Genomic DNA, 25,131 nt, shown 5'->3' with positions numbered 1-25,131 from the left:
AACCCAACTACAAGTAACATTGATTTTCGATGCACCCTCACAGGTGTGTCTTGTACATTTCCACCAACGCTGCTGCTGCTATGACAAACGCCGTCTTGAACCTCAAAGTCAGATTAAAAATCTTTTCACTTTGAACATTAAACTCTGAGCTACATCCTCAGATGGTTTAATAAATCCTCATTTAAACATTCAAATATCAAAAATAGGAACAATGAACTAGTTGGTTTTAAAATGTGTGAACTGAACTCTGAACTAGTTTGTAGAAATGGAACATTCCCAACTCTGTTAAAGTCCCTCTAAGGCTGTGGAGTTATTGGATAGAACACAGTCATTTTTAACATTGTTGATTTGATGCCGTCTGGCTTTGGGATGTAATTAGGTCTTTAACTTTTAACATGATTAAAAGGAGAAAATGCCATCTGGTTTGATGTTTGTTCATAAATAGGAAGGATTTCCACAAACTCTGCTGAGATGGAGCTTTCACAGGACAAATACAAATAGACTCACCGTTCAGTCTCCTTTGGACAAATAATCAATGAGTTTATATTTATTTCCAGTTTAACTCGACATATCTAAGCTGAGGACATCAGCTTTTTGTCATTACATATAAAGCAGATTAATGATGTTGGCTCTTAACCTTAACATCAAGTGCAGCAGCATCTGAGGACCTCTGCAGCAGATGTTTGATTACTTTGCCTGAGAAAATTGCTCTAGTGGAAGATGACATTGACCCTGGTGGTGTGCGTTAAAACAATAAGAACGGTGACTGCAGGCTGCATTTTCAGTCATAGATTTATGTCCTGTACGAACATCTTTGTGAGTCAGCAGGTTCTTCTGTCAGTGACCAAACTGACTTAAATCCCTTCGCACATCAGTGCGTGGCACACTCTCCCTGTTGTATGGAAATAGATGGCACAGGGGCTGGAGAGGGAGCAGAACACATTTCCTGCATACCTCTCTCTGCTGCTGGTTCCTTCTCAACCCACCCTCCCCTGCTCCCCTTCCCTCCCCTCCCACTTGGGCTTTCGGAGTGAGTGCCTGACTAGCAGCATGTTCTCTCCCTCTCTCCCCTCTCTACCTCTGACACACTCACTCCCGCTCAACGTTACTCTTCCTCAGTCAAAGACGGGATTGTCAGAAAGCAGCCGTAGCTTACTGTAATCCCCTTTTACCATCAGTACTCTGAGGCTTTGTTTCTCGTGTTAATTTTTTTTCTTCTTGAAATTGGATTCTGTTGCTGCCGATGTCACAGCTGACAATCAAGTGTTTGGATGCTCTAGAGGCGCGGAGGAATTGAAGAGAACTTTGAATGAATGGATTTTTGACTGACTAATCAAACAATGGAGTGGCATTGGTTGTGATATATGACTCATTTAGGTTATTTCTCCACCTGAAGACTGCTGCAATCCTTTTTTTCCACCTGCATATTTCTTCTCTGAGTTGCTTGACTGGAAATGTGCTAACTTTTTTTATGGAGATTTTTGCTTTGAATGCATGTTGAGAGGACCAAAGTTAAATAAAGCAGGGCAGATGGAACCTCAGTTGACTGAGTCTTGAATCTTTTGTCCAAGAAGTAACCCAGGTAAGAGAAAATGCAATTAAGTTTATGTCAAATTGCAGGAAAATTAGTGAAATGTCTTTACGTGCATTTACTAACCGCACGAGACAGGTCTGATACTGGCACCTAAAGGGTAACATTAAGTTAGACTGACATTTGTTTGGAGTTACATCAGTCACGAGGTGAATGACTCTGTAATGACTCCTGTCTTGGTTGTGACAGCTCCACAGGGTCTCACCAAAGGGAGAATTATGCGACAGAGAAAATCCATTTGGCACTTGCATTATTAGTGAGACCTCTAGCTCTTAATCTCTGTGAGATCTAAGTACCGAGATTCACAATGACGATGTCATACCTTTGGTGATGCTGATACAAATGCTGTGCTTCAGTTTTACTCAAACATGGACGTTCTATGGGTCACAGTTTATTGAAAGGCCTTGGAGACGCTTCCAACATACTCAGATATTTACTTGAAATTCATAAGCTGCAAATTGTCTTTGTCATTTTTATGGCAGGATTAATGGAAAACCTTTGAGATCCTTCAAGGACGGGCATCTATGCCAATGGGCATTACTGTATATTCTTCAAAGAGTCTACTAAATTTGCATGAGTTCTGAGCTATTTTTAGAACTTCTCTCTGAAGTGTGTAAGCTAACTGGGCACTCTTAATTTCCTCAAAATGAAAAACCGTAAAAATGTTGGGTCATCAGCTATAGAAACATAATATTAGTCATTTAAGTTTTCTAAATGACAAGTCTAACAGGAAGATTTGCATTGAATTCAAATGAATCTAGTACTTGACTAACAGATTTTAGACGTTTCATCACATTTTCTTGCTGCAATTTAGTTGTCCTTATTTTATTTTCAACTTTTTTGCCAAACCCTTGAGAAATGAAAAAAAAAATGAGAAGGGACACATGAAACCGCTCTGCAAATATTATGGTAGAAAACTAATGGTTAAACACTCTGTTACATGAAAGCGTGGCCCCACGACTCACGCAAGGCAACTGATAACCCTTTTGAGACATTCAGGAAACTCCTGCGCTGTTAGCAATGTGTCGCCACAGCCCAGTGAATCACACACTTTATTGGATTCTTCAAAGGTCCTTTTTTTTTATTAGAGGTGAATATCTGTGTTTTTCCCAACTACCCAGGCATGACAACAGTGTCCATGGAGCCCGTTGGAGTTTTGGTGGACAGGAGCACCAATGCAACCGTCCCACCTCTGAGCTCACATCAGGATGCAGCTGCTACCTTTACCATAGGTACCATCCTCTCCATCATGTGCCTCGTTGGAGTCTCAGGGAACATCTACACCCTGGTAGTCATGTGCCACTCCATGAGGACTGCAGCCTCGATGTACATCTACATAATTAATCTCGCACTGGCTGATCTACTTTATCTTCTCACTATCCCGTTTGTGGTTTGCACGTACTTCTTAAAGGGGTGGTACTTTGGAGATACAGGATGTCGAATACTTTTCAGCATTGACTTTCTGACGATGCACGCCAGCATCTTCACACTGACCATCATGAGCACAGAGCGTTACTTTGCAGTTCTCAAGCCGCTTGACACAGTCAAGCGATCAAAAAGTTATCGGAAGGCTATTGCGCTGCTGGTCTGGGCAGCCTCTCTAATTCTTACCTTACCAATGATTGTGAGCATCCAACTAATGACAATGGGCACCAAGGCTATGTGTCAGCCAACTTTATCACCACTGTCCTACAAGATTTACATCTCATTCCTGTTTTGCACAAGCATTGTTGCTCCAGGACTGATCATTGGCTATCTGTACATCCAGCTAGCACGCACCTACTGGATTTCACAAACGGAAAGCTTCAAGCAGACCAAGAAACTACCTAACCAAAAGGTTGGTGTCCTTACGAACAATATGTTTTTCTAAGACCTTCAAACAGAGGCAACTTGTTCCGTGTTTTCTTGAATACTCATTCAGGGAGCTTTATCGTTTTAAAATGAAAGGGCTTAGTTTTTAAACTGCAGGGACAATGTGTAATCATTAAAAACACAGTGTTTACAAGTTTTACTTGTTAACAATCAAATTCTGGGTATCCAGTCACAATATTTTTTGAAAATTATCAGTTTACCTTTCAGGCTGAATGGGAAACTAGTCTTCCCCAATTTCCTGCATTAGTGTCTAATAGAAAATAGACAGAAAAATGCTCAGTTCACAGAAACTTACCAAATCTACATCAAATGGTCAGCATTTAGCATGCATGGCTCATGATGGGGATGGCTGTTGTTAGTTTCACATTCAGGAAACAGCAGAAATGCCTCCACTAACCGCTAGCATTAGCAACTCCACCACACAGCAGAACTCCTTCAGGCTTGTGTTATTTGTGGGGATTAAACATCAACGTTGCAGAGTAACTGAGTCAGTGGTAGAGCTGTGTTGCTGTTAGCCAATCAGAGGCAAGATGCCCAAATATCAGGGAAAAAAAACCTCCAAATTCTGTCATTTTAAACTACTTTTTCCTCTGGCTGAATTTTACATCTTCCACCAGGAACCTCAGTACCTTTTCTCCCAGAAAATTACTTACAAGATATTCAATCCTACTAGAAACCTCTGCAAATGTATTAAAAATATGAGTAAACTTGACTTTTGACCTTTCTCACCAACGTCTATTCTAAGTATTTCTATTAGCTTGACATTTATATTCATATTCATAAACTGTGGTCGACGCTGCATATTCATGCACCTTTTTGAAATACAGTAGCTGTTTAGGGACATACAAGATATGATGCTCCACGTTTTGCATTTGCGCTTTGAAACGATCATCTCTGAAAGAAGCAGCAGGGGGCAGCAGTACGCCCTGACAGCATGCAGTGTGTCAAACCAACTAAGACGAAGACAAGAATTGGTACACTGTTATTGTACTCGGTTAGTTTCTAATAACTTTCATGACATGTTGCCTTTTTGATGCACGTGGCTACTGTAGCGTTATGGATTTATGCTCTTTTATGAAAGAGAAACCATGCTACGTATTAATTCGGAATATTAATTTTAATAAATCAATAACCAAATTTTATATTGTTCAGAAGACTCAAAGGTTGTTTTCATCCATAAACTGCCGATAATATCTGAGTGTCTGTGTTTCAGTTCAATGAGGAAACAAGTTTGAAAGATTAAAAGTTTTAATTCTTCAAATTAAACTAATGATTTTGAAAATTGACAAACAGGAAATAACAATCACATTGGCAACTTTGTGGGACAATCTTTTAACAGTTTATATGCTGTTCTTGCTCAAATAGACCTTCTGGTGAATTTATGAAGATTCAGAATGTTGTGACATGAATGCGTGTGTGAGTCTGATTTTGCTTCAAGAAGAAACATGTGTCTGAGTGAAGTGATGGTTTGGATAAACTTAGGTCTTATCAGAGAACTGCATCAAACGCTAAAACCGTGCTCTGTCTCACCGAACTCTTGTGGACCCTCTTTCGGATCCGGGCCGTGGAGGATGTTGTGGTTCATCCAGATGACACCGGCGGCTGACAGGAGACATAGGTGTCGAACGGAACCGGTCCAGAGTTGCCCTCGGTACACGTGGATGGTAGAGCGTTTTATCGATGCGCTTTCTTAAGTTAATTCACTCAGAAATCAAAAGACTCGGTAATGAGGCTTCGTTAGAAGTCGCGATTCAGCTATTCTGCCTGGCTTGGCAGAAACAGCGTGGAAGGGGGGAAGAACGAGCCAACAGGCTCTGCCCCCTCTTTGGTTTTCAGGTCTGTTCTCTCTCGTTGTCCAACACGAACTGAATCAAAAGACTGAAAACTTACCAAAAACCTTTCTCTTCTCAAAGCAAACGTGCGTCATCAAATGTGTCTGGAGTTTACTGTGAGCAGGTGTGTGTGGATGTGTGTGAATGTTTGTGCTTGAGTGTGTGTGAAGGTCAGTAACAAACATTCTCAACATTATTTAAGAATGGATCCATTAAACCATTATAATTACCCCAAAGCTAAATAGTCATTCATTTGATTAATCACATTTATAATGAGCAAAATGATAATGGTTACTTTAACATTAAAATCAAGAAAAATAAGTTTAAACTTTATGTTTTGACTTGGTCTGGGTACAACTCATGTAAACACATCTTCTGGTAGACTGCAGGTGGCAGATGTTATGGTTTCTTCCCAGACTCGCTGGCGTTCAGGTCTTAATCTGTGGGTGAAAGTTCTCAGCGACCCAGCTATGACCCAGCTGCGTCCAACACCACCATTGTGACAGAAAACCCATATTTCCTCACGTTACATTCCCCCCTTTTGTGACGACATGGAGGTCAAGCAGAGGCCACCTGACGTCACAACCACAATAACGTGATGTACTCGTGAAGGTAGACATCCCAGATGAAGGCAGGAACGATGAGGTGTCACCACAGGTCTCGTGTAGAAGGGAGTCTATCCTGATCAGATGATTAAGGCCAAAGCTGTTGCAATCATTGTAAAGTAATCCACTTAGGAATCTTGAAAGCAGAGCTATTTCAATAGCAGTTAATTTTCATCAGCAATAATGCAAAGGTATGCAAAGGATAAGCAGCTCGTGTGCCACACGGAGCTGGGCAGGTGATGTATTCCCCAGGCGTAGTCCAGGCGAAGTCCAGCGCAGACCTCGACCCATCTCGAACCACGACCGAAGCCCCATGCGACAGGAAACCAGTTGAAGGATGGTGAAGACGACCCCTCTGATGGGATGTAGTCCATACGAGCTCGGAGAAGGAGACAAAGTGAGACAGCCCACACGATAGATAGCATTTGATGCAAAACAAAGAAATCAATCAAAACCTATCTATGGGTGCCTCTGGGAAAATGTGGGTGCCTTTTGTGAATTATCTAAAGAAGAAATGTACTGCACCCTGTTCTACGTGTCATGTAAAAAACGTGATGCAGGGAAAACACAAATAAAAGAAAGCAAATCCTAACTGATATGTGAAACTCAGCAGGCTGCATTAATTAAAGGCATATATATAACAAAAAAAAATCATGAAAATGAAGGGCAAATTGGCTTGTGGCCCTTTAAGGGAAATAGTAACAAAAATAACATTAAATTTGTAATCAAATATAATCATGCTACACAAAGCACTAATAAAAAGATAGAGATGTAAATCAGTTCTAAAAATGTAAATCAGTAGGTTAGTAATCCCTAAAGATGTGAGTTAGTAACAGGACCCTGGCTGGAGGCAAGTAACCTGAAAAAAAACCTCAAAGGATATCACATTTGTTAAAAATTCATCCCACAAACGAGAGAATTTGTAACGGTCCACCAGTCAGTGGAAAAGAATCCGGTCAGAATAGAGTCTTGAATCTGGTATTGCGGACCCACAGAGACACGAGTTTGGACGTATCTGTGGGAGCAGGCTCATAAGCGATTTGGTTAACAAACCGTTTGTATCTTGTGTTACGAACCCACAGGTAAACTTGTTTGAATTTACCTGAGGGTTCCGTTTGGAACTGGAGCGAAGCTGATGGTTTAACTGTTGGATCAGAACCTGATTTTACCTGCTCAAAGTTGGGTTGCAGCTTTACGGAGGCGACTCTGTTGTGATCAGAAATAGTAGTGAACTGGAAATGCGAAAATGATGCTCGCAAAGCAGGAGGAGGCTCCCCACCCCCCTTTTTTTTCTCAAACTTATGCCGTGTCTGTGAGACAGGAGAAGCATAACAAAGAACAGTTCTTAAGCTCTTAAAAGCCCTATTACCAAAAAGATGCACATCGTCACCTGAATCGTGCTGAAAGAGTAGGTGTTCAGATGTCCAAAGACCTGGAGGTGTTGGACTTGGAGGTTCTGAAAAGGAGTGATCCAAGGATGGTTGTGTCACGGGTGTCAAAGCAAACCTAGCCATGTTTAGAATCAGATACAGACATGATGCTAGCTTTAGGAACATGGTCTGTCCTGAAAACTGAAGCCAAGAATACTTTATTCCCAAGAATGATGGAGGTTCCCACACTGAATCAGAAAAACCCGGTTTAACCAGAGTATTTACAGACCGACTAGAACTCCGCCCCGTAGAAGGTGCTGCACCTAACTCCGGGTCGGAGGTCAATGTCGTCAGCTGAATTGGTGGAAGGTCAGTGTCGATTTCTGCAATGACCCGCCCGCTCAGAGGAGGCGTTCCCCCGAACCGGTTGAAGTCCGCAACGGAAAACTCAGAGCCACTCAGCACCCCCCCTTTGTCAGGAGGGGCCCCGAGCATAGCATCACTGCACGCACCTACACCTCCCGGGCCGGGTTGCCTTCCCGAGCCCGTGAGAGAGGTGCGCGCAGCAACCACCGAGCCACCTTTAATATCGCCACTGACCACAGGACTGCTGGAAACCGCAGGGTTTTCTGTGTCGTCGTGGTCACCTGTAAGAGAAATCACAGGAAAGAGAGCACAGAGGCCCGAGACTAAGTCACACCCCTGTGAAAGGAGAAAAGAATTGGCCACCGTATTAGCAGAGGTCACAAACTGAAAAGTGACAAGGTCATTCACATAAAGGTCAAGATGTCTGGGCACAAACCCCTTAAATGGCATGGTAGCTCCGTCCGGAGACCACAAGTGTTTCACGGCGGCTGACGTTTCCATCACGCCCCGATAAAGAAGCTGGTTTGTGCATGAGGCGGACTGACGAGTAAAACAGACCTCTGACTGAAGCGGTGGATCACAGCCTGAAGATTTCACACCCATGCTGGAGGGATGTTCAGCCTTTAACATGGATGACAGAGGAGAAGCATCAGGAAACAAAGGGTTAAGCACAACCTGTTTGTCAGAGAGGTTAACCATAGGCTCAAGAGATTTATTCAGCTTAAAAGCAGCAGAGAAAGTGTTGTTTATTTCAAACCTTGATATTGATGGTGGGTTTTTGACCCCCTGGAAGAAATAAAAGTAAAGAAAAAGCGTTATGACTGTAAACAGCATGTTGCATGAATTCACGTCATGAATTGCAGACCAGAACCACCTCCGACCCAGTGCAGCTGGCACCGAACCGCAGCCACTAGTCCCCACTGCTCCCGACCGGCGGCACCCGCCTAAAACGGGCCCGTTCGGGCGGGCGGAGGGACCAGCGATGCTCGGCCGGTGAACAGTCTCCTGCGTCATGGCATGTTCTGGAAGCAGAACGTCAGAGAACCTTACACCAGGTGTAACAGTGCAAGAAAGATTTTGTCGTGTCTCGTCCATCTCCCATTAAGTTCAGAGCAACTCGCGTTTTTACCTTCTGAGCCGACGTAAAACTCCGGGCAGATTCCTTAATATGTCTCACACAAACAAGGACTGTCCGTAGCCTACTTAACTTTATGACACAGGGTAAAACAAGGAATTGTTGATAGAGAAATGAATACACACAACTTCACAAGATGGAAGAAAAAGGCATGGAACCGAGCAACGGAGGCTGTGAAAGCCGACCCGATCACCGGTCCAAAATAAAAATAATAATAAAAATAATAAACCCTACGCTGCCGAGATGCTATCAGACGGACAAACGTATCAAAATGTAGATTCTACACACCGTAGCGATTTACAAGAACCACCGCCAATGCGGGTTTTGTGAGGACACAGACTGACTGTGTCAGAAATGGTATGACAATCTAACGGGACGCGTTCCCTTTTTGTCTAACTGTGGTGCTAGCTTAGCTCTCCGGCCAGGTCTAGCGTTCTTTGTCTGTAGCGACCAGACTTAAATTTTCCCGATTAACAAGTAGGCATCTCGCCCCGCTTGTAATACGGACTTCAAAAAACGTACTCAATCTGAATGCAGTAACGCGTGACGGCCATAACCCGGCTTACGACGTTTACCGTGCAATCAAGCAACAGTAGGTGCCTACGGGCATTCCGTTCAGATTGTTTCTATAAGTCGCTCATGCAATGGAGATATTTTCCACAATAGCTCGCCCACAGTGTCAACACACTGAGACGAAAGGTGTCCGAGAATTTAGTCTCGGTTCTGAGGTTCGGAGAATTTAGTGAGCGGAACAATTTCCGGTTAAGTTCAAAATAAGACATCAAAGTGAAACACAGAGAAAAGCGTTGTTTGTAGCTTTTAGATGTAAGAAATCAGACATATCGCAGATATAGAAGACTGGATACGCTCGCCATTAAATGTAGCGTTATGGATTTATGCTCTTTTATGAAAGAGAAACCATGCTACGTATTAATTCGGAATATTAATTTTAATAAATCAATAACCAAATTTTATATTGTTCAGAAGACTCAAAGGTTGTTTTCATCCATAAACTGCCGATAATATCTGAGTGTCTGTGTTTCAGTTCAATGAGGAAACAAGTTTGAAGGATTAAAAGTTTTAATTCTTCAAATTAAACTAATGATTTTGAAAATTGACAAACAGGAAATAACAATCACATTGGCAACTTTGTGGGACAATCTTTTAACAGTTTATATGCTGTTCTTGCTCAAATAGACCTTCTGGTGAATTTATGAAGATTGAGAATGTTGTGACATGAATGCGTGTGTGAGTCTGATTTTGCTTCAAGAAGAAACAGGTGTCTGAGTGAAGTGATGGTTTGGATAAACTTAGGTCTTATCAGAGAACTGCATCAAACGCTAAAACCGTGCTCTGTCTCACCGAACTCTTGTGGACCCTCTTTCGGATCCGGGCCGTGGAGGATGTTGTGGTTCATCCAGATGACACCGGCGGCTGACAGGAGACATAGGTGTCGAACGGAACCGGTCCAGAGTTGCCCTCGGTACACGTGGATGGTAGAGCGTTTTATCGATGCGCTTTCTTAAGTTAATTCACTCAGAAATCAAAAGACTCGGTAATGAGGCTTCGTTAGAAGTCGCGATTCAGCTATTCTGCCTGGCTTGGCAGAAACAGCGTGGAAGGGGGGAAGAACGAGCCAACAGGCTCTGCCCCCTCTTTGGTTTTCAGGTCTGTTCTCTCTCGTTGTCCAACACGAACTGAATCAAAAGACTGAAAACTTACCAAAAACCTTTCTCTTCTCAAAGCAAACGTGCGTCATCAAATGTGTCTGGAGTTTACTGTGAGCAGGTGTGTGTGGATGTGTGTGAATGTTTGTGCTTGAGTGTGTGTGAAGGTCAGTAACAAACATTCTCAACATTATTTAAGAATGGATTCATTAAACCATTATAATTACCCCAAAGCTAAATAGTCATTCATTTGATTAATCACATTTATAATGAGCAAAATGATAATGGTTACTTTAACATTAAAATCAAGAAAAAGAAGTTTAAACTTTATGTTTTGACTTGGTCTGGGTACAACTCATGTAAACACATCTTCTGGTAGACTGCAGGTGGCAGATGTTATGGTTTCCTCCCAGACTCGCTGGCGTTCAGGTCTTAATCTGTGGGTGAAAGTTCTCAGCGACCCAGCTATAACCCAGCTGCGTCCAACACCACCATTGTGACAGAAAACCCATATTTCCTCACGTTACACTACCATACTTGCAATATCTACTCTGAACTATGTGGCGCTAAAGACTCTCATGATTTTCACAAATTGGGCCTTACAGCTTGCTACTTTGCACTTTTTGATTTTGATAAAGCTCCTCAGGTGAGGAGGGAAATTTTGCTTTTTCTGAACCTCGTTGGATTAATAACTGTAAATATTCACCATAATAACCACAACGCTGTACAGCAAGTCATTTGACTCGTATTGATACGTGTCTTTGGTGTTTTGTCCTTAAAGGTGCTGTACCTGATTTTCACCATTGTGCTCCTCTTCTGGGCATGCTTCCTGCCTTTTTGGATCTGGCACCTGCTTGGACAGTTCTACCCCTCATTGCCTCTCTCCACCAAAGCTAAACGCAACATTAACTACCTGACAACATGCCTCACTTACTCCAACAGCTGTATAAACCCTTTTCTCTACACACTTCTCACTAAAAACTACAAAGAGTACCTGAGGAAGCACAAAAGGTCCTGGTCAGCTGGCAGCTACTTCAATCGGCGAAATCGTTTTCAACGGTCGCCACGCAGATCGCCATCTGCCAGCAGTCAGCAGTGTACGGAGAGCTTCATGCTAACACACACAGCTTCTCTACGAGCTCATAATACCAGCTTGTAAGGTAGGAGCAGCTTATTCTGACCAGAATGTATTTTTTGTGTGGCTTTTTCTTTGGCATAACACCAGTTCCTTGAGAAAGATGATTCCTTTTCCCTAAATAATCAAATATAGGTTTGGGGATTTTATGCTTACATGTTTATTTTTGGCCCTCTGAAAATGTGTGTTTACATTCTCTGGAATGCTGTTTAAACATTTCAGTGTCGATTACCCAGAGGTCCTTGATTCTTATCTTTTGAATGGGGTAAGCTTGACAAAACAATGGAAGTAATGTGGGAAAATCAGGAGATTTGGGGGGAAAACACCCATCAGATGGAATATGTTGTGTTAAATAAGATGGGGTTATGTTTAATTTATGTTAACTATGCATCTTGTACATACATTGTTAGATTCTTGCTCTCCACACTATATTTTCCTGAACTTTTTTTTAACATATTATCACCTAGGATACCATGATGCTTTATTGTCTTTGTCTCTGCTGTTTTGTTTTGCTATGAGCTTTGCTGTTACAGTTTTTATTGTCAGAGTTTGTTTAAATATTTCTATTCCGAAAAGCTGAACTAACCATGATTAATCAGTGTTTAGATCCTTTTGTACTGCAATAACACACCAGCTCAGTGGCCTGGTGGAAGAGTGTACGCCCTGGGACTGGGAGAAGACTTTAAAAAAGGGAGCCAATGTCTCCCTGCTTGACACTCAGCTTTAAGGGGTTGGATTGGGGGTAAAACCACCAAATAGTTCCTGAGCGCAGCCACAGCTGCAGCTCACCACTCCCCTCCATGGGGATGGGTCAAATGCGGAGATGAATTTCATCCAAACACACCCACATCACCCCGCTTCTCCTCCAGCTTCACTGGCTGCCAGTCAACTCCAGGGTTCATTTCAAGATCCTGGTTCTGGTCTATAGGGCCTTACATGGACAAGCACCATCTTACATTGGTGATCTTCTTAGTCCCTACACCCCCAGCAGGTCCCTGAGGTCCAGTGGTAAAAGCCTACTGGTTGTGCAGTACCAGGCTAAATACCAAAGGTGACAGATCATTTGCTGCTGTGGCCCCCAGACTCTGGACCTCTCTCCCCCTGAGCCTGAGATCAGTGGACTCAGTGGTCTCCTTCAAAAAGCAGCTGAAGACTCACTTGTTCAAGCTGGCTTTTGTATGACCTTCTTCACCACCCTCTCTTTATTCGGCTCTCCCCACCTATTCCACCTTCCTCAGGATCCACTGATTTCCCTCTTTCCTATTCACTCTCTCTCTTTCTTAACATTTTTTCTTTTAAATCTTAATTGCTTATTCTTGCTCATTTTAAATATATTTTTAAACATTTTCAAAATGTTTTTTTATATTTTTACAATTTTTTATAGTTTTTGTTTTTGTGAAGCGCCTCGTGATTTTTATCTTGAGAGGCGCTATAGAAATGATATTTTCTTCTTCTTCTTCAGTGTGTGATGATGACTATGGGACTTTAACTTGAACACAAGTGAACCCAGTGCTTAATTTAAGCCGGATCTTGCCGGAACAAGATCCGGGATCTATCTTATTTTGAAAGGACCGTTCTGGCAACAGTCTGCTAGGATCCGGCAACTCATGCAACAAACTTGTGCTATACGCAGGATTCAAATTACGGGTGAGCTAGGGAGCTCCTAGCCCTCAACACACCCAGGGGGAGCCCAAAAAGATCCTGGTTCAACTTGTATTACATTATTCATGTGGACTCTCCAGGGATTATCAAGAGCTGAGAGATGCAGAGCTCTGATCGTTGATGCGCTCCAGACAGACGCATCCTCAGCACGACCACAGTAACTTTTTCAAAGTGTCATCAACTCAAAAACAAATTTAACACGCAATCACTTATGTCTGCTCATATCCTTTTATGCTTTCTATCTTTTATTTGTGTCTGATGTGTTTCCCTGCTGCGGAGCACATCACCTGTTTCGTCCTCCAGTGACCGCCTCACAGGTGCGGTCAGCTATATTTGCGGTCGGTAGATCTTTTTGAACTGCAGTTCAAAGGTAACTCATAAGGTGAAAAAAAAATGAAGCCAGGTAGCAGTTTGTCTTTAGGACTGAGAGGAGATGCAGGAAGATAATGGACAGACAGTACAGAAAAATAGTAAAATAAAAACAAGTTCATTTTTGTATCTGGTGGTTGCAACAAACAGACACCATTGAAGGTAATCAGAAGTGAGGAACAGAAAATTAAATTGTTTTGATGTTTAGAGCTGCAGGAACTCTGAGAGGCTGCAGGTGCATCGGTGAATTTGCAGTCGCTGTGCAGGGGAACAGTAAAGATGCAAAAAATACCATTATTAAAAGAAATGTGCGTTAACTCAGAAGATGTGGGCACAATTTTAATTACTTGTCAACCCCACTTGTTCTTTCTGGCTGTGAAGCAAACAGAATTGATGTCTGACTGCTGGTGACAAGCCTTACAGATTTACTCTCAGGTGGAGCATCAAAGTGTCTGCTTGTAATGTCACGCCTGATACTTAAAACTTTATTGTTATTGTTTTTGAATGCTTTTTGATTCTGAAGCTGCCCCAGAGCACAGGAACCCCAGGAACACTGTGACCAGAAAAGCCCTCGCTCCCCTCGAGAGGCGCAGAGGATCGCCCCGGGGGGCCACAACAAGCAGCCAGCAGAGTCCCGGGAGATATCGGCGGCAAGCCCACAGGCCCGCCCGCAGCCTCCCACCCCCTAGCCGGCCGAGCCCGGGACCCAGCCACCCGGGACCCAGGGGCGACCACCCCTGCCAGGGACCAAGCAGAGCCCAGGGACCCAGACCCCACAAGGCAGCCACTGGGATTGGTTAGGCAGACGCCAAAAATCTTAAACCCCCTGACCCGGGAGCCACGACCCAGGCAGACCAAGGCACCACACACCACACCAGGTGTGGCAGGGAGAGGGGAGATGAAGATCTATATAATCATAAGAAATCTCAGGAGAAGGGAGGAGTCAAAGGCCCCACCTGATATATACAGTCATACAAAAACACAGTCACACACTCTCTCCCTCATGCTCACACATGCACATAAACCAAAGACTTACAAAAATGCACGCCAGAAACCCACGCAGCTCCCCATACACACCCTATTCACTCTGGTCCCGGTACTGCTGCACATGGGGTACAACCATTACCGGTTCCCAGAGTTCAACCCTTTCTGCTGGGGTGCTGATGAGCAGGCTCCCCCACCAAACGCTGAGCACAGCAACCCACCACCCCAGACCCCAACCGGACGGCCGGATCTCCCTCCTAGCCTCCAGCCCCAGGAAGACATGCGACAACAGAGGTGTGCTAAGACCCTTAGTCTCCCTCCACCTGCTCCAATATGGTGTTAGTGAGTGTTGATGAGGTGTATTCCATGGCTGTGGTGAGCGGGCAGCGCGGACATCATCTGGCCTATGCCACCATACCACCCCACTTGCACCCACAGGCCTTAGTGTCTAAGTGCAGTTTAAAATTGGAAGTGGGCACCAGCACTTGGGATGAGGCTGAGAAATCCCCCTGCCATCTGCCGTTGAATGTGCTCACTCCCAAGGCCCTAAGTGTATGTTTGCATGGCATGTCGTTGGTGGAAATGTTTAATGTGCAAATAAAATCGGGGGGTCCCGCACTCCCTGACTTGTCCACCTCCCGAGGTCCTATGTGCATGTTTGTGTCATTATGTGAGGGAGCAAGAGGAGAGAAATGTGTGGGGATGGGGAGGAATGGCTGGTTGGGCTTAACCCTCCAGGAAGCCAGCTCCACCACTGGCTCCAATAGGCACCTCTGTTGTCAAATGCCACCCAGGGCTTGGAGACCCAAGGCCATCCTGCCCGGGCCCAAAGCAGCAGCATCACAGAGCCTCACAGAGTCCAAGGGCACCAACCCAGCACCACCCCAGCAGAATATCTACACCCATCCCTGCATTTGCACAACTTCCAGATTATATTACATAGGACATCCAGGTATGGTTGAGCCCACCCCCTCCTGGAATTCCCCCTCCCCTTTGATGGGACAGGAGAGGAGCCAAGGTCTATCTGAGGCCCCTGAACCCAGGCCAGGCACTGCTGCATGTTCCTGCCTTCATCCCAAAAGCATCCATGTCAGGACCCGACCCCCAAGGCCCCGCCCAGATCCCCCATCTTGAACATCCCATGACCGGTATAGTGTACTCTCTGTAGAATTTTGTGTACTGAATTAATTGTAAACTGGGTTATCTGATCATTTTAAAAGTTTTTAAACAAGTTTGGGACCAGAAGTTCTGGTCAAAGCTGACTGATGGATCCACCTCCCATTTTTCAATAGGGATTGCTATTCTATCGTCTATTTAAGACAGTGTCTTATATACTTTAGACAGTAGTTTGGGGGGGTTGAGTTTATAGAAGTCTAATACCCTTGGTGGTGTTTGTAATTCTATTTTATTGAGCTTAAATTTTTGTTTGACTACAGATTTAATTTGGTGATATTCTTAAAAGCTATTCTTATCTATTCCAAATTGGGAGACTATTCTATTAAATGGGATGAAGTCCAATCCTTCATATGCGTTCCACATATAGAATTCCTTTATTTTTCCAGTCCGGAAGGTTCATCATTTTGTTTTTTTGCAAAATATCATGATTATTCCAGATAGGTGCATGATATTAGTGAAGACGCTGCCATTTTTAGATACTCCCACCATGCTGCCAGAGAGGTGCTGATACTAATACTTTTGAAGCCTTCATGTTTTCTTATGCTTGAGCTAATAAATGGTAAGTCTGAAAGCTCTATCGTATTGCAAAGTGTCTGTTCTATGTCTAACCAAGACTCATCCAGTGGGTTATCCTGCAACCATCTTGGTATATATTGCAGCCTGTTGGCTAAGAAATAATAATGAAAGTTGGGTAGATCCAGTCCTCCTTTGTCTTTGGTCTTGTGAAGCATTTTTAAGCTAATTCGTGGAGGTTTATCCTGCCAAAGGAATTTGGTAATTGAGGAGTCCAGAGATCCAAACCAGTCAGCTGGTGGCTTGTTTGGGATCATTTAAAATAAGTAATTTATTCTAGGTAAGACTATCATTTTAATTGTAGCAACCCTCCCCATGAGTGATATAGGTAAGGATGTCCTTCTTGCAAGGTCATCTTCCACTTTCTTTAAAAGTGGGACACAGTTTAGTTTGGTTAGATCTGCCAACTTGGGAGAGACATTAATTCCCAGGTATGTGATATTCCCTGACTCCAATTGTGTATTAAGTAAATTGACAGAAGAGAAATTAATTGGTAGAACTGTGGATTTTAACCAGTTTATAGCATAATCTGAAACTTTTGAAAAATAGTTTATCAGTTCCATTGAATAGGAGAGAGGATTGAGAATTCTGGAGAAAGAGTAAAACATCATCTGCATGAAGACTGATCTTATGTTCTATTTTCTTACACTTTATCCCTTTAATACCTGTTGTTTGCCTAATTGCTGCTGCTAGTGGTTCGATAAAGATGGCAAACAGTGAGGGGGAGAGTGGGCATCCCTGCCTGGTCCCCCTCTGAAGACAGAAGCTAGCTGATATTTGGTCGTTTGTCCTGACACGTGCAGTTGGTGAACTGTATGTTTGCAGCCAGTTTTTGAAGAAGTTCCCAAAACCAAATATATGTAAAGGTGCAAATAAGAACTTCCAGTAAACTCCATCAAAAGCATTTTCTGCATCTAGAGATAATATACTAGTTTCTATGTATGTTGGAGCCAGAATGATCCAGAATTCTTTGTAGAACTCTGCTGGAAACCCGTCTGGACCTGGAGCTTTCCTATTCGTCATGGATTTAAGGGCTTCTTGGAGCTCAGCTGATGTTAGTGGCGAGTCCAGGAATGTAGCTTGGCTGTCTGATAATTTAGGAAGTGTTTTCCTGTCAAGGAACTCATTGATCTCGTTATCTGATGGGTTTATCTGTGGTGAGTACAAAGTTTGGTAAAATTCTCTGAAAGTGTTGTTTATGCTTTCAGGGTAATAAACTATATTCCCGGTTGAGTCTAACAGCAGATATGGTAGTTTTCTCTTGTTATATAGATATGTTCAAAGTTTTCTATTTATAGTTTTTGTGCTAAAAATTGTGTCTTTTTGTCAATAATTCCATGAAGTTCTAATTTAGCTTTACTTCTGTGGATGCCTCTAAAGGCTTAATGATTTCTTCTAACTCCTGAATACGTTTGTTTTCTGTTTTGTTTTTTCTTGTGTGATGAGAAAGAGATTATTTTTCCTCTCATCACTGCCTCTCCTGCCTCCCAGAGAACAGATGCTGATGTTCCAGGCAGGTCATTATGTTCTAAATATAAAGCCCACTCCTTTTAAAAAAAATTCTATAAAACCTTTGTCTTTAAGAAGTGATGTAATAAACCTCCAGTTTTTGCTTGGTGGGATTGTCTTCTTGTTTACCAGAGTTAAAGAATTCGGAGCATGGTCGCTGACAACTATGGGGTGTATCTCAGTGTCTGAAATGTCAGCCAACAATGAGCTGCTGACTAGACAATGATCCAAACATGAATGAGAGCGATTGACGTGTGAGGAAAAAAGTATATTCTCTACGGTTAGGATGAAGAGATCGCCATGCATCACAAAGCCCATAATCACTCATGTACTGTTTAACTATGTTAGTGGATTGCCAATTGCGCTGAGTCCCAGCTGTACTGAGCCTGTCTGTTGAAGTATCCATCCAAGAATTAAAATCGCCTCCAAGTAAAAGTGGGCAGTCCAAGTATTCGGAGAGTACAGAGAAAAAATTATGAAAGAATGAAGGGTCATCAATATTTGGACAGTATATGCTGACAATACATAAGCTTTGGTTCTGTACAGATATTTTTAACATTATAAATCTACTCTCTGGATCAGAAACTGTGTCCAGTACTGTGGAATTGATGTTTTTGTGTATTAAAATAGCTACACCTCTTTGTCTAGAGTTATAGCAGGCAGAGAACATGCTGGGAAACACTGGTGTTTTAAGTTCATCTGTGGATGTGGCAGATCTATGTGTCTCTTGCAATAATGTTACGTCTGCTTGCACTCTCTTTAGCTGATCAAAAATCTTTTATCTTTTCTCTATGGAGCCAGCTCCATGTATGTTCCATGAGACAAACCTTAGTGCACCCATAGATGTGTGTGAGTAGCTAAAACATGACACCGTCGTGTGAATAAGATGGAATATGTAACTAAATGTATAAAGAAGAAGAAGAAGAAAATATCATTTCTATAGCGCCTCTCAAGATAAAAATCACGAGGCGCTTCACAAAAAAAACAAAAAATATAAAAATTGTAAAAATATAAAAAAGCTTTTTGAAAATGTTTAAAAATATATTTAAAATGAGCAAGAATAAGCAATTACGATTTAAAAGAAAAAATGCTAAGAAAGAGAGAGAGTGAACAGGAAAGAGGGAAATCAGTGGATCCTGAGGAAGGTGGAATAGATGGGGAGAGCAGAATAAAGAGAGAGTGGTGAAGAAGGTCATACAAAAGCCAGCTTGAACAAGTGAGTCTTCAGCTGCTTTTTGAAGGAGACCACTGAGTCCACTGATCTCAGGCTCAGGGGGAGAGAGTTCCAGAGTCTGGGTGGCACAGCAGCAAATGATCTGTCACCTTTGGTCTTTAGCCTGGTGCGCTGCACAACCAGTAGGCTTTGATCACTGGACCTCAGGGACCTGCTGGGGGTGTAGGGACTAAGAAGATCACCAATGTAAGATGGTGCTTGTCCATGTAAGGCCCTATAGACCAGAACCAGGATCTTGAAATGAACCCTGAAGTTGACTGGCAGCCAGTGAAGCTGGAGGAGAAGCGGGGTGATGTGGGTGTATTTGTATAAAATAGTATGTTAATAAATAACAGAAACATAAGTAATAATAATAATAGTAACGGTCCAACAGTGTTCGTGGTTGTATCATTCGACACATAAATTATGATATTTTGCTGTGTGTGTGTGTGTGTGTGTGTGTGTGTGTGTGTGTGTGTGTGTGTGTGTGTGTGTGTACATATGTGTGTGTGTGTGCGTGTGTGTACGTGTGTGCTGAGTCTGACGCAGTGTTGGAAAGTTGTGTGGTTGTGCCATACAGGTGTAAAGGTACAGAAGCAGGTAAAGACAGGAAAGGAAAGAAGTATGCAGGTTAAAGAAGAAGAAAGAACTAAAAAGAAAATGTGATAGGGGTGTGAGGTGTTGATGAACAGGTGATATCATCTAGAATACGGATTTAATTATACAGAGCATGCTGGGACCGATGGACTGAAAAGCACTTTTAAATAGAGATGAGGGTAAGATGTCGAGGGGGCATGCAGAGGTCTTCATAGAGTTAACTAGTTTGGTTAAGTCAGGCAAAGAAACAGGAGCAAATCTATCTAGGATGATGGGCCTGGTTGGAGTTAGGTAGGAAGGTAGGAAGGTTAAATTGCAAGAGGGTAAAGGTCACACTTCGGTCAAATGTCCGTTTTACGGTGGGCGTCAGATATCGACGCTCTGGCACAGCACGTCGGGAGGCGACGCGCAGGGGCTCGTCACCTGCCGTCTTTTCCGAGGACTGCATCTTGTCGGTCATTATCACGTGACAGCGACTAGTCTATGAAAGGCATAAAAGTCACTACAGAGCAGTGAAATCGACTAATCGACTAGTTGATTCAACCCCTATTAGGTATTATTTATTCATGCCTGTTCTGAGGCTGAAATGTGCGTGACTCCAATCCCTTCACTGAGAAGTGCACTTGCCACCCTCCACACCATGCCACATACACACACACATGAATGGACTCAGAACTTTTACTGTTGGAGGACACAGGACTGATGAAAGCACTGACCTTTCCTTCTCCAGATTATCCATTATACAGAAGTTCCAAACAATCAGAAAAATAATTAATCAGGAAAAAAAAGACTTTTCTCCAGTCCTCAGCAGTCCAATGCATGAATCTTTAGCAGAAAAACAGACTGTTCCTGGTGTTATTTTTTTGGCCATAGGTGGCTTATTTGCTGTCCTTCTAGACAACAGACCATCCTCTAATAGGAAAACCTTAGGTCATGGCTCTAGACCCCTAAAGTGGATCAAAATGTCACGTTGTGAGGGTGGAGTGGAGATCGACCATGTGTGGTGGAGAGTTCAGGAGGCAGGAGAGCAGGCACAGATGAAAAATAAAAATGGGTTAAATGACAGGATACGGCAGGAACAACACAACAAACAACAGTGATCTGACAAAGACTGGCACAAGGAGGGAGGTATAAATATACAGGGAAATGAGGAACACATGGGCAGGTTAACGAGGGGCAGGTGAGAACAATAAGGGCTAATCAGGGCAGGAGAGAGACACAGTCAAGAAGGCAGGGGCAGAACGTGACACAAAATTAAGTCATTTGAAAAGGGTAAAATGATCAATTTGTCAAAAAAAAACAAATTGTGTCATTTCGTGTCACAAATTTGCCGAAAAGGAAGGTAAATTCAGCCAGTATACTTAGGTGGGCCCCATATAGAATATACATGGGCAAGCCGTATGCAACCCAACAGGGTTTATCTGTGGTTTACACAATTGCCATATGGGGATTTGCCCACATAGATTTTAAGGTTTTCAGAATTTTGACAAAAACACGAGCCCATTGGCATCTTTGTGGGTAAATTTCTGGAGGCCACCATGGAAATAGGGGACAAACCCTGCTGGGACCCAAATGGCTTGCCCATATATATTTCATATGGGGCCCATTTTCATTTTCAGCAGGCTGGCTGTACGGTTGGGGGTTTAACTTTGATTGTGTGTGTCCAGGCTTACCGTGCAGTGAGTGTCTGTCTTATATAATTCTTGTCTCTGGTCTGTAACATAATGTACTCAGAAACCAGAATTCATAATAGGTGACTCAGCTCCATGCTTTTTTGGTTTGTTTGTTTGTTTTTTTGACACAAGAATTTTTTTTGTCATATTTCTCACACCAATTATACTTTGTGGTTCACGACATGAAATCTCTGACATCTCCAGTTTTAGTTGGAAAATACAAATCCAGCTCAGTGGTATGTCATGCTGCATTTAGAGGGTTTTAAAATTAGCTCATAAGTTTTAAACTGTGCTTGAAGCATTAAACCACTGTGATTACTCCAAACACAAACATGTTTTCTTGGGTTATGCTTTCATTAACTTTGTCTTTTTACACTGCAAAATCCAAACCCTCTACCATATTTTTTGTATTCTGTTCTAAAACATGTAAATGCATCAGAAATTATAGCTACAAGTGGCCAACAGCTTGTTAATCCATATTCATTGTACGACAGCCGCTGTCTAATAAAATCCTGATTTTAAAATCAATATGTCATCCAATAAAAGTACCATCTTATTCTCTTAACCACTTATTTCTCCGTAGGGTCACGGGGAGCTGGTTTCTACCTCTGGTGGTCACCAGACAAGAGACAGAGTCACCAAGTACATAACAGAGACATAGGTTTGGGCTGTATTTGCAGACATTGATAATTCAGAAACTCTTTCAAGCTTAAATGTTTAAATTGTTTGCTCTAAGTTTACCGTCCCCTCACAGCTGCTACCACTTAAACTAGTGGTTCTCACTCCTGGTCCTGGAGAGCCAGTATCCAGCTCTCTTTTAGGTTTAACTGTTTCAAGTCACCAGATTTCAATCAAGAGGTGATTAACTCATTCACTGCCAATGTCATTTTAAATCCAATCGTTCACTGCCAATGACGACTGAAGTCGTCATTTGCATTTTTTTACTGTGTGGGCATCGGAATGAGCCCCCCGCACCTTGAGAACAAACATCCCAGCTCTAAAGCCGATCTTCATTCGCATCCGTCACACGTCACATGATCAGGAAGCAGAAAATCCATGTGTTAGGAGATCGTTTTGGGCCGCTGCTGTAAAAAAAAAGGTGAGGCGCGAACCGGAAAAGCTTCTGCGGATCACAATTCAACAACGGATTATGAAAGAACGGATAACACTCGAAACGCACAGATTCTTATTCCATGCTGTCCTTCTTTTTTAGAACCAAGACACAGCAAGAACACACCTAAGACGCACAGATTCTTCCTGATGTAAGAGGTGATTCTACTCTTTGTTTTGGTAGTTTTGGTAGTTTTGGCGTCTACATCATGCTAGCGCACAACATTCTGTGACTCTTAAAACAAAATTAAAAACTGTGAGAAACGCTGTCAGCGAAGGGCTTTTCTGATCAGGAAACGGCTGGCACTAAGTGAGTTAACAGACTCCTGAAAAGCTTGATGAGCTGCTGCACAGGTGATTCACCCGCTGAATTTGGTGTGTTGGAGTAGAGAAACAAGGAAAACATGCTTGATACTGGCAGAACCAGGAGTGAATGAGTACCACTGACTTAAACTTTAGGACAAACTGCCAGATTCCCACAAGGAAATTCACCATTTGAAGTAGCAGAAAACAAAAAATGTTTGGACCTATAAAACTGCCACTGGTGGTTTGCGCTTTCTCGTCTCTCTGGCAATGTGGGTTCTGATATCGGGGGGGGGGGGGGGGGGGGGGGGGGGGGATGGCTATAGATGATGGCTGATGCGAGGGGTAGGAGTTCCATGACAGATTTGCCATTGCAGCTTTAGTCATTCTTTTATTGATATTGTTATTTTGGGGACTTTAGTTCTTTTTATCATGAGAGACACTGTATAAAATATTTTTCTTCATCTATCTTGTCGTATTCAAAAATAATTTTCCCAAAGCTGCTGCAGCACTTTAAACCCAGAGCACAGAAACTATGCTGAGGACAACTCAGCTAACTAGACGTTACAGTTTTACAACATATATTTTATTAGTCACTTAAAGCTTCTTTCTGGAGTATTTCTCTTATCCGATGGCACCATCTAGTGGCTGATAAGCATATCACACTCCTTCCGTTTGTTTAAGATGGCAACTTCACGTTTCTGTTTATAAATTTGCTTCTGTAGCCAACATACAGCTAAAACACGTTGTTTTACGAGTATTTTTCTTATGCCATGTTGGGTTTTCATACATTTATAATTTAGAGAATTTCTTGTCCATGAAAAGTTCAACTCTCCGTCAGATGACGTATTGCTTATATTTGAAGCATGTAAGCGGTAGTCTAACGCTATTGGTTAGTTCTGGTCCGCGCTCAGTTTCCCATTGCATGGAGCTCTGCGGGGCAGGGGGCGTGTTTAGCAAAAAAAAAAAGACGTATTGCTTATATTATATCACAGTACATGATAAGATAATCACTTTTACAGATTTCTGACAAATCATACATCATTTCTGAAAGGGGAAAACTCCGGAAAGCTACTTTAAATGAACAAAACAAAAAAAAACTTAGCTTAAATATCAGTTTGTTCAAACTCGTCAATCTAGCTTGAACAGGATCTGTTTTTGCAAACATAGGAGCAACAGAAGCATAGGAGAGCAGGCAGATTATTTTAGTGCTTTGGCTAATTGAAAGTCCAACAACTTAATAACCTGGATGAGATAAACTAAAAGATAGAACTTCGTTCATGGAACAATGAACATTTTCTACAAAGACATTTTATATCCCAAACTAATGAAATCAAGTGTGTAACTGCAGGCAAACATCTCATCTCCTCTCTATTATATTCAGTTTAATTAAATCCTTAAACTTGAAAATGTGATATCTTCCTTCTTTATTGCAGCACAAGTAGATGCAACACTGCTTCAGGTGTTGTATGCAAAAGTCTATTTGGAAAAACTGTTTATATTAAACGAGGCTGAAAACAGAAACATTGATTTTGTTTGTTTTTACTCATGAATACTTTGAGAACATCCTTGAAAAGTAGACACTTTGAATTACACAAACTCTTAAATTTTTGTGCCTAAGTTTGAGGAGAATTGTTTTAGCAAAGTAACTTGGATTTTTCAGGTGGCACAGAAAAGAACCAAACAGTCCAAGAACTATTAATACTGGAAACAGTGATTTTTATTCCATGCATCCATTTTGGTCTGCTTATCTGGGGTCGGGTCGCGGGACAGCAGCCTAAGGACAGAGGCCCATACTTCCCTCTCACTTAGGTCAGTTCCTCAGGGGGTATCCCAAGGCATCCCCTGGCCAGGTGAAAAACATAGTCCCTCTGACGTGTCCTGGGTCTTCCTTTAGGTCTACTGGTTGGACATGCCCAGAAAACCTCACCAGGAAGCATCCTAATCAGGTGCCCGAGCCACTTCAACTGGCTCTTCTCAATGTGGAGAGTACTGGTGTCAAACAAAATATAGATATAAAGAAAAAAAATACATTTTTTTTAAAGAGGCAGCAGTAGCTCAGGAGATTGAGCAGGTTATCCAATAATCAGAAGTACAGTGTACATTTTAGGACATCCTCAGGTCTCAGGTGTCAAACCCCAGACCTTAGAGAAAAAAGCCTCGGGTTTAATTCAAAAACCCATTAGACCACAGGTGCCCAATCCTGGTCCTGGAGGGCCAGTATCCAGCAGGTTTTGTGGCTTCTACCCTCCAAAACACTTGATTTAGAGGTGGAATCACCTGTGCAGCAGCCCATCAAGCTCTGCAGAAGCCTGTTAATCACCTGCTGATTGAAATCAGGTGTGTTGAAGCAGAGTTAAATGTAAAACCTGCTAGATACCGGCCCTCC

The 25,131-nt window shown here is 42.5% G+C and overlaps 1 protein-coding gene across 7 annotated transcripts in view; it reads left to right on the top strand.

Moving 5' to 3' along the window:
• Positions 1-1,051: 1,051 nt before the first annotated feature.
• Positions 1,052-25,131, top strand: part of LOC107388280 (urotensin-2 receptor) — a 104,488-nt gene continuing 80,408 nt past the window's right edge. For 6 of the 7 annotated variants that reach the window (XR_008565504.2, XR_011516837.1, XR_011516839.1 and 3 more), the window contains exons 1-3: positions 1,052-1,582; positions 2,713-3,428; positions 11,220-11,598. Coding sequence is in view for 2 of the 7 variants with exons in the window: in XM_070545387.1 (XP_070401488.1) it covers positions 2,715-3,428; positions 11,220-11,597 (1,092 nt within the window). In the remaining 5 variants the exon portion in view is untranslated. The remainder of the gene's footprint in view (positions 1,583-2,712; positions 3,429-11,219; positions 11,599-25,131) is intronic. The other variant, XM_015963731.3, reaches the window with a different exon arrangement.

This window comes from Nothobranchius furzeri, chromosome 16 (assembly GCF_043380555.1).
Source record: "Nothobranchius furzeri strain GRZ-AD chromosome 16, NfurGRZ-RIMD1, whole genome shotgun sequence".
NCBI lineage: Eukaryota > Metazoa > Chordata > Actinopteri > Cyprinodontiformes > Nothobranchiidae > Nothobranchius > Nothobranchius furzeri.
Note: the sequence above shows the minus strand (reverse complement) of the source record. Positions and strands in the feature narration are given on the sequence as shown.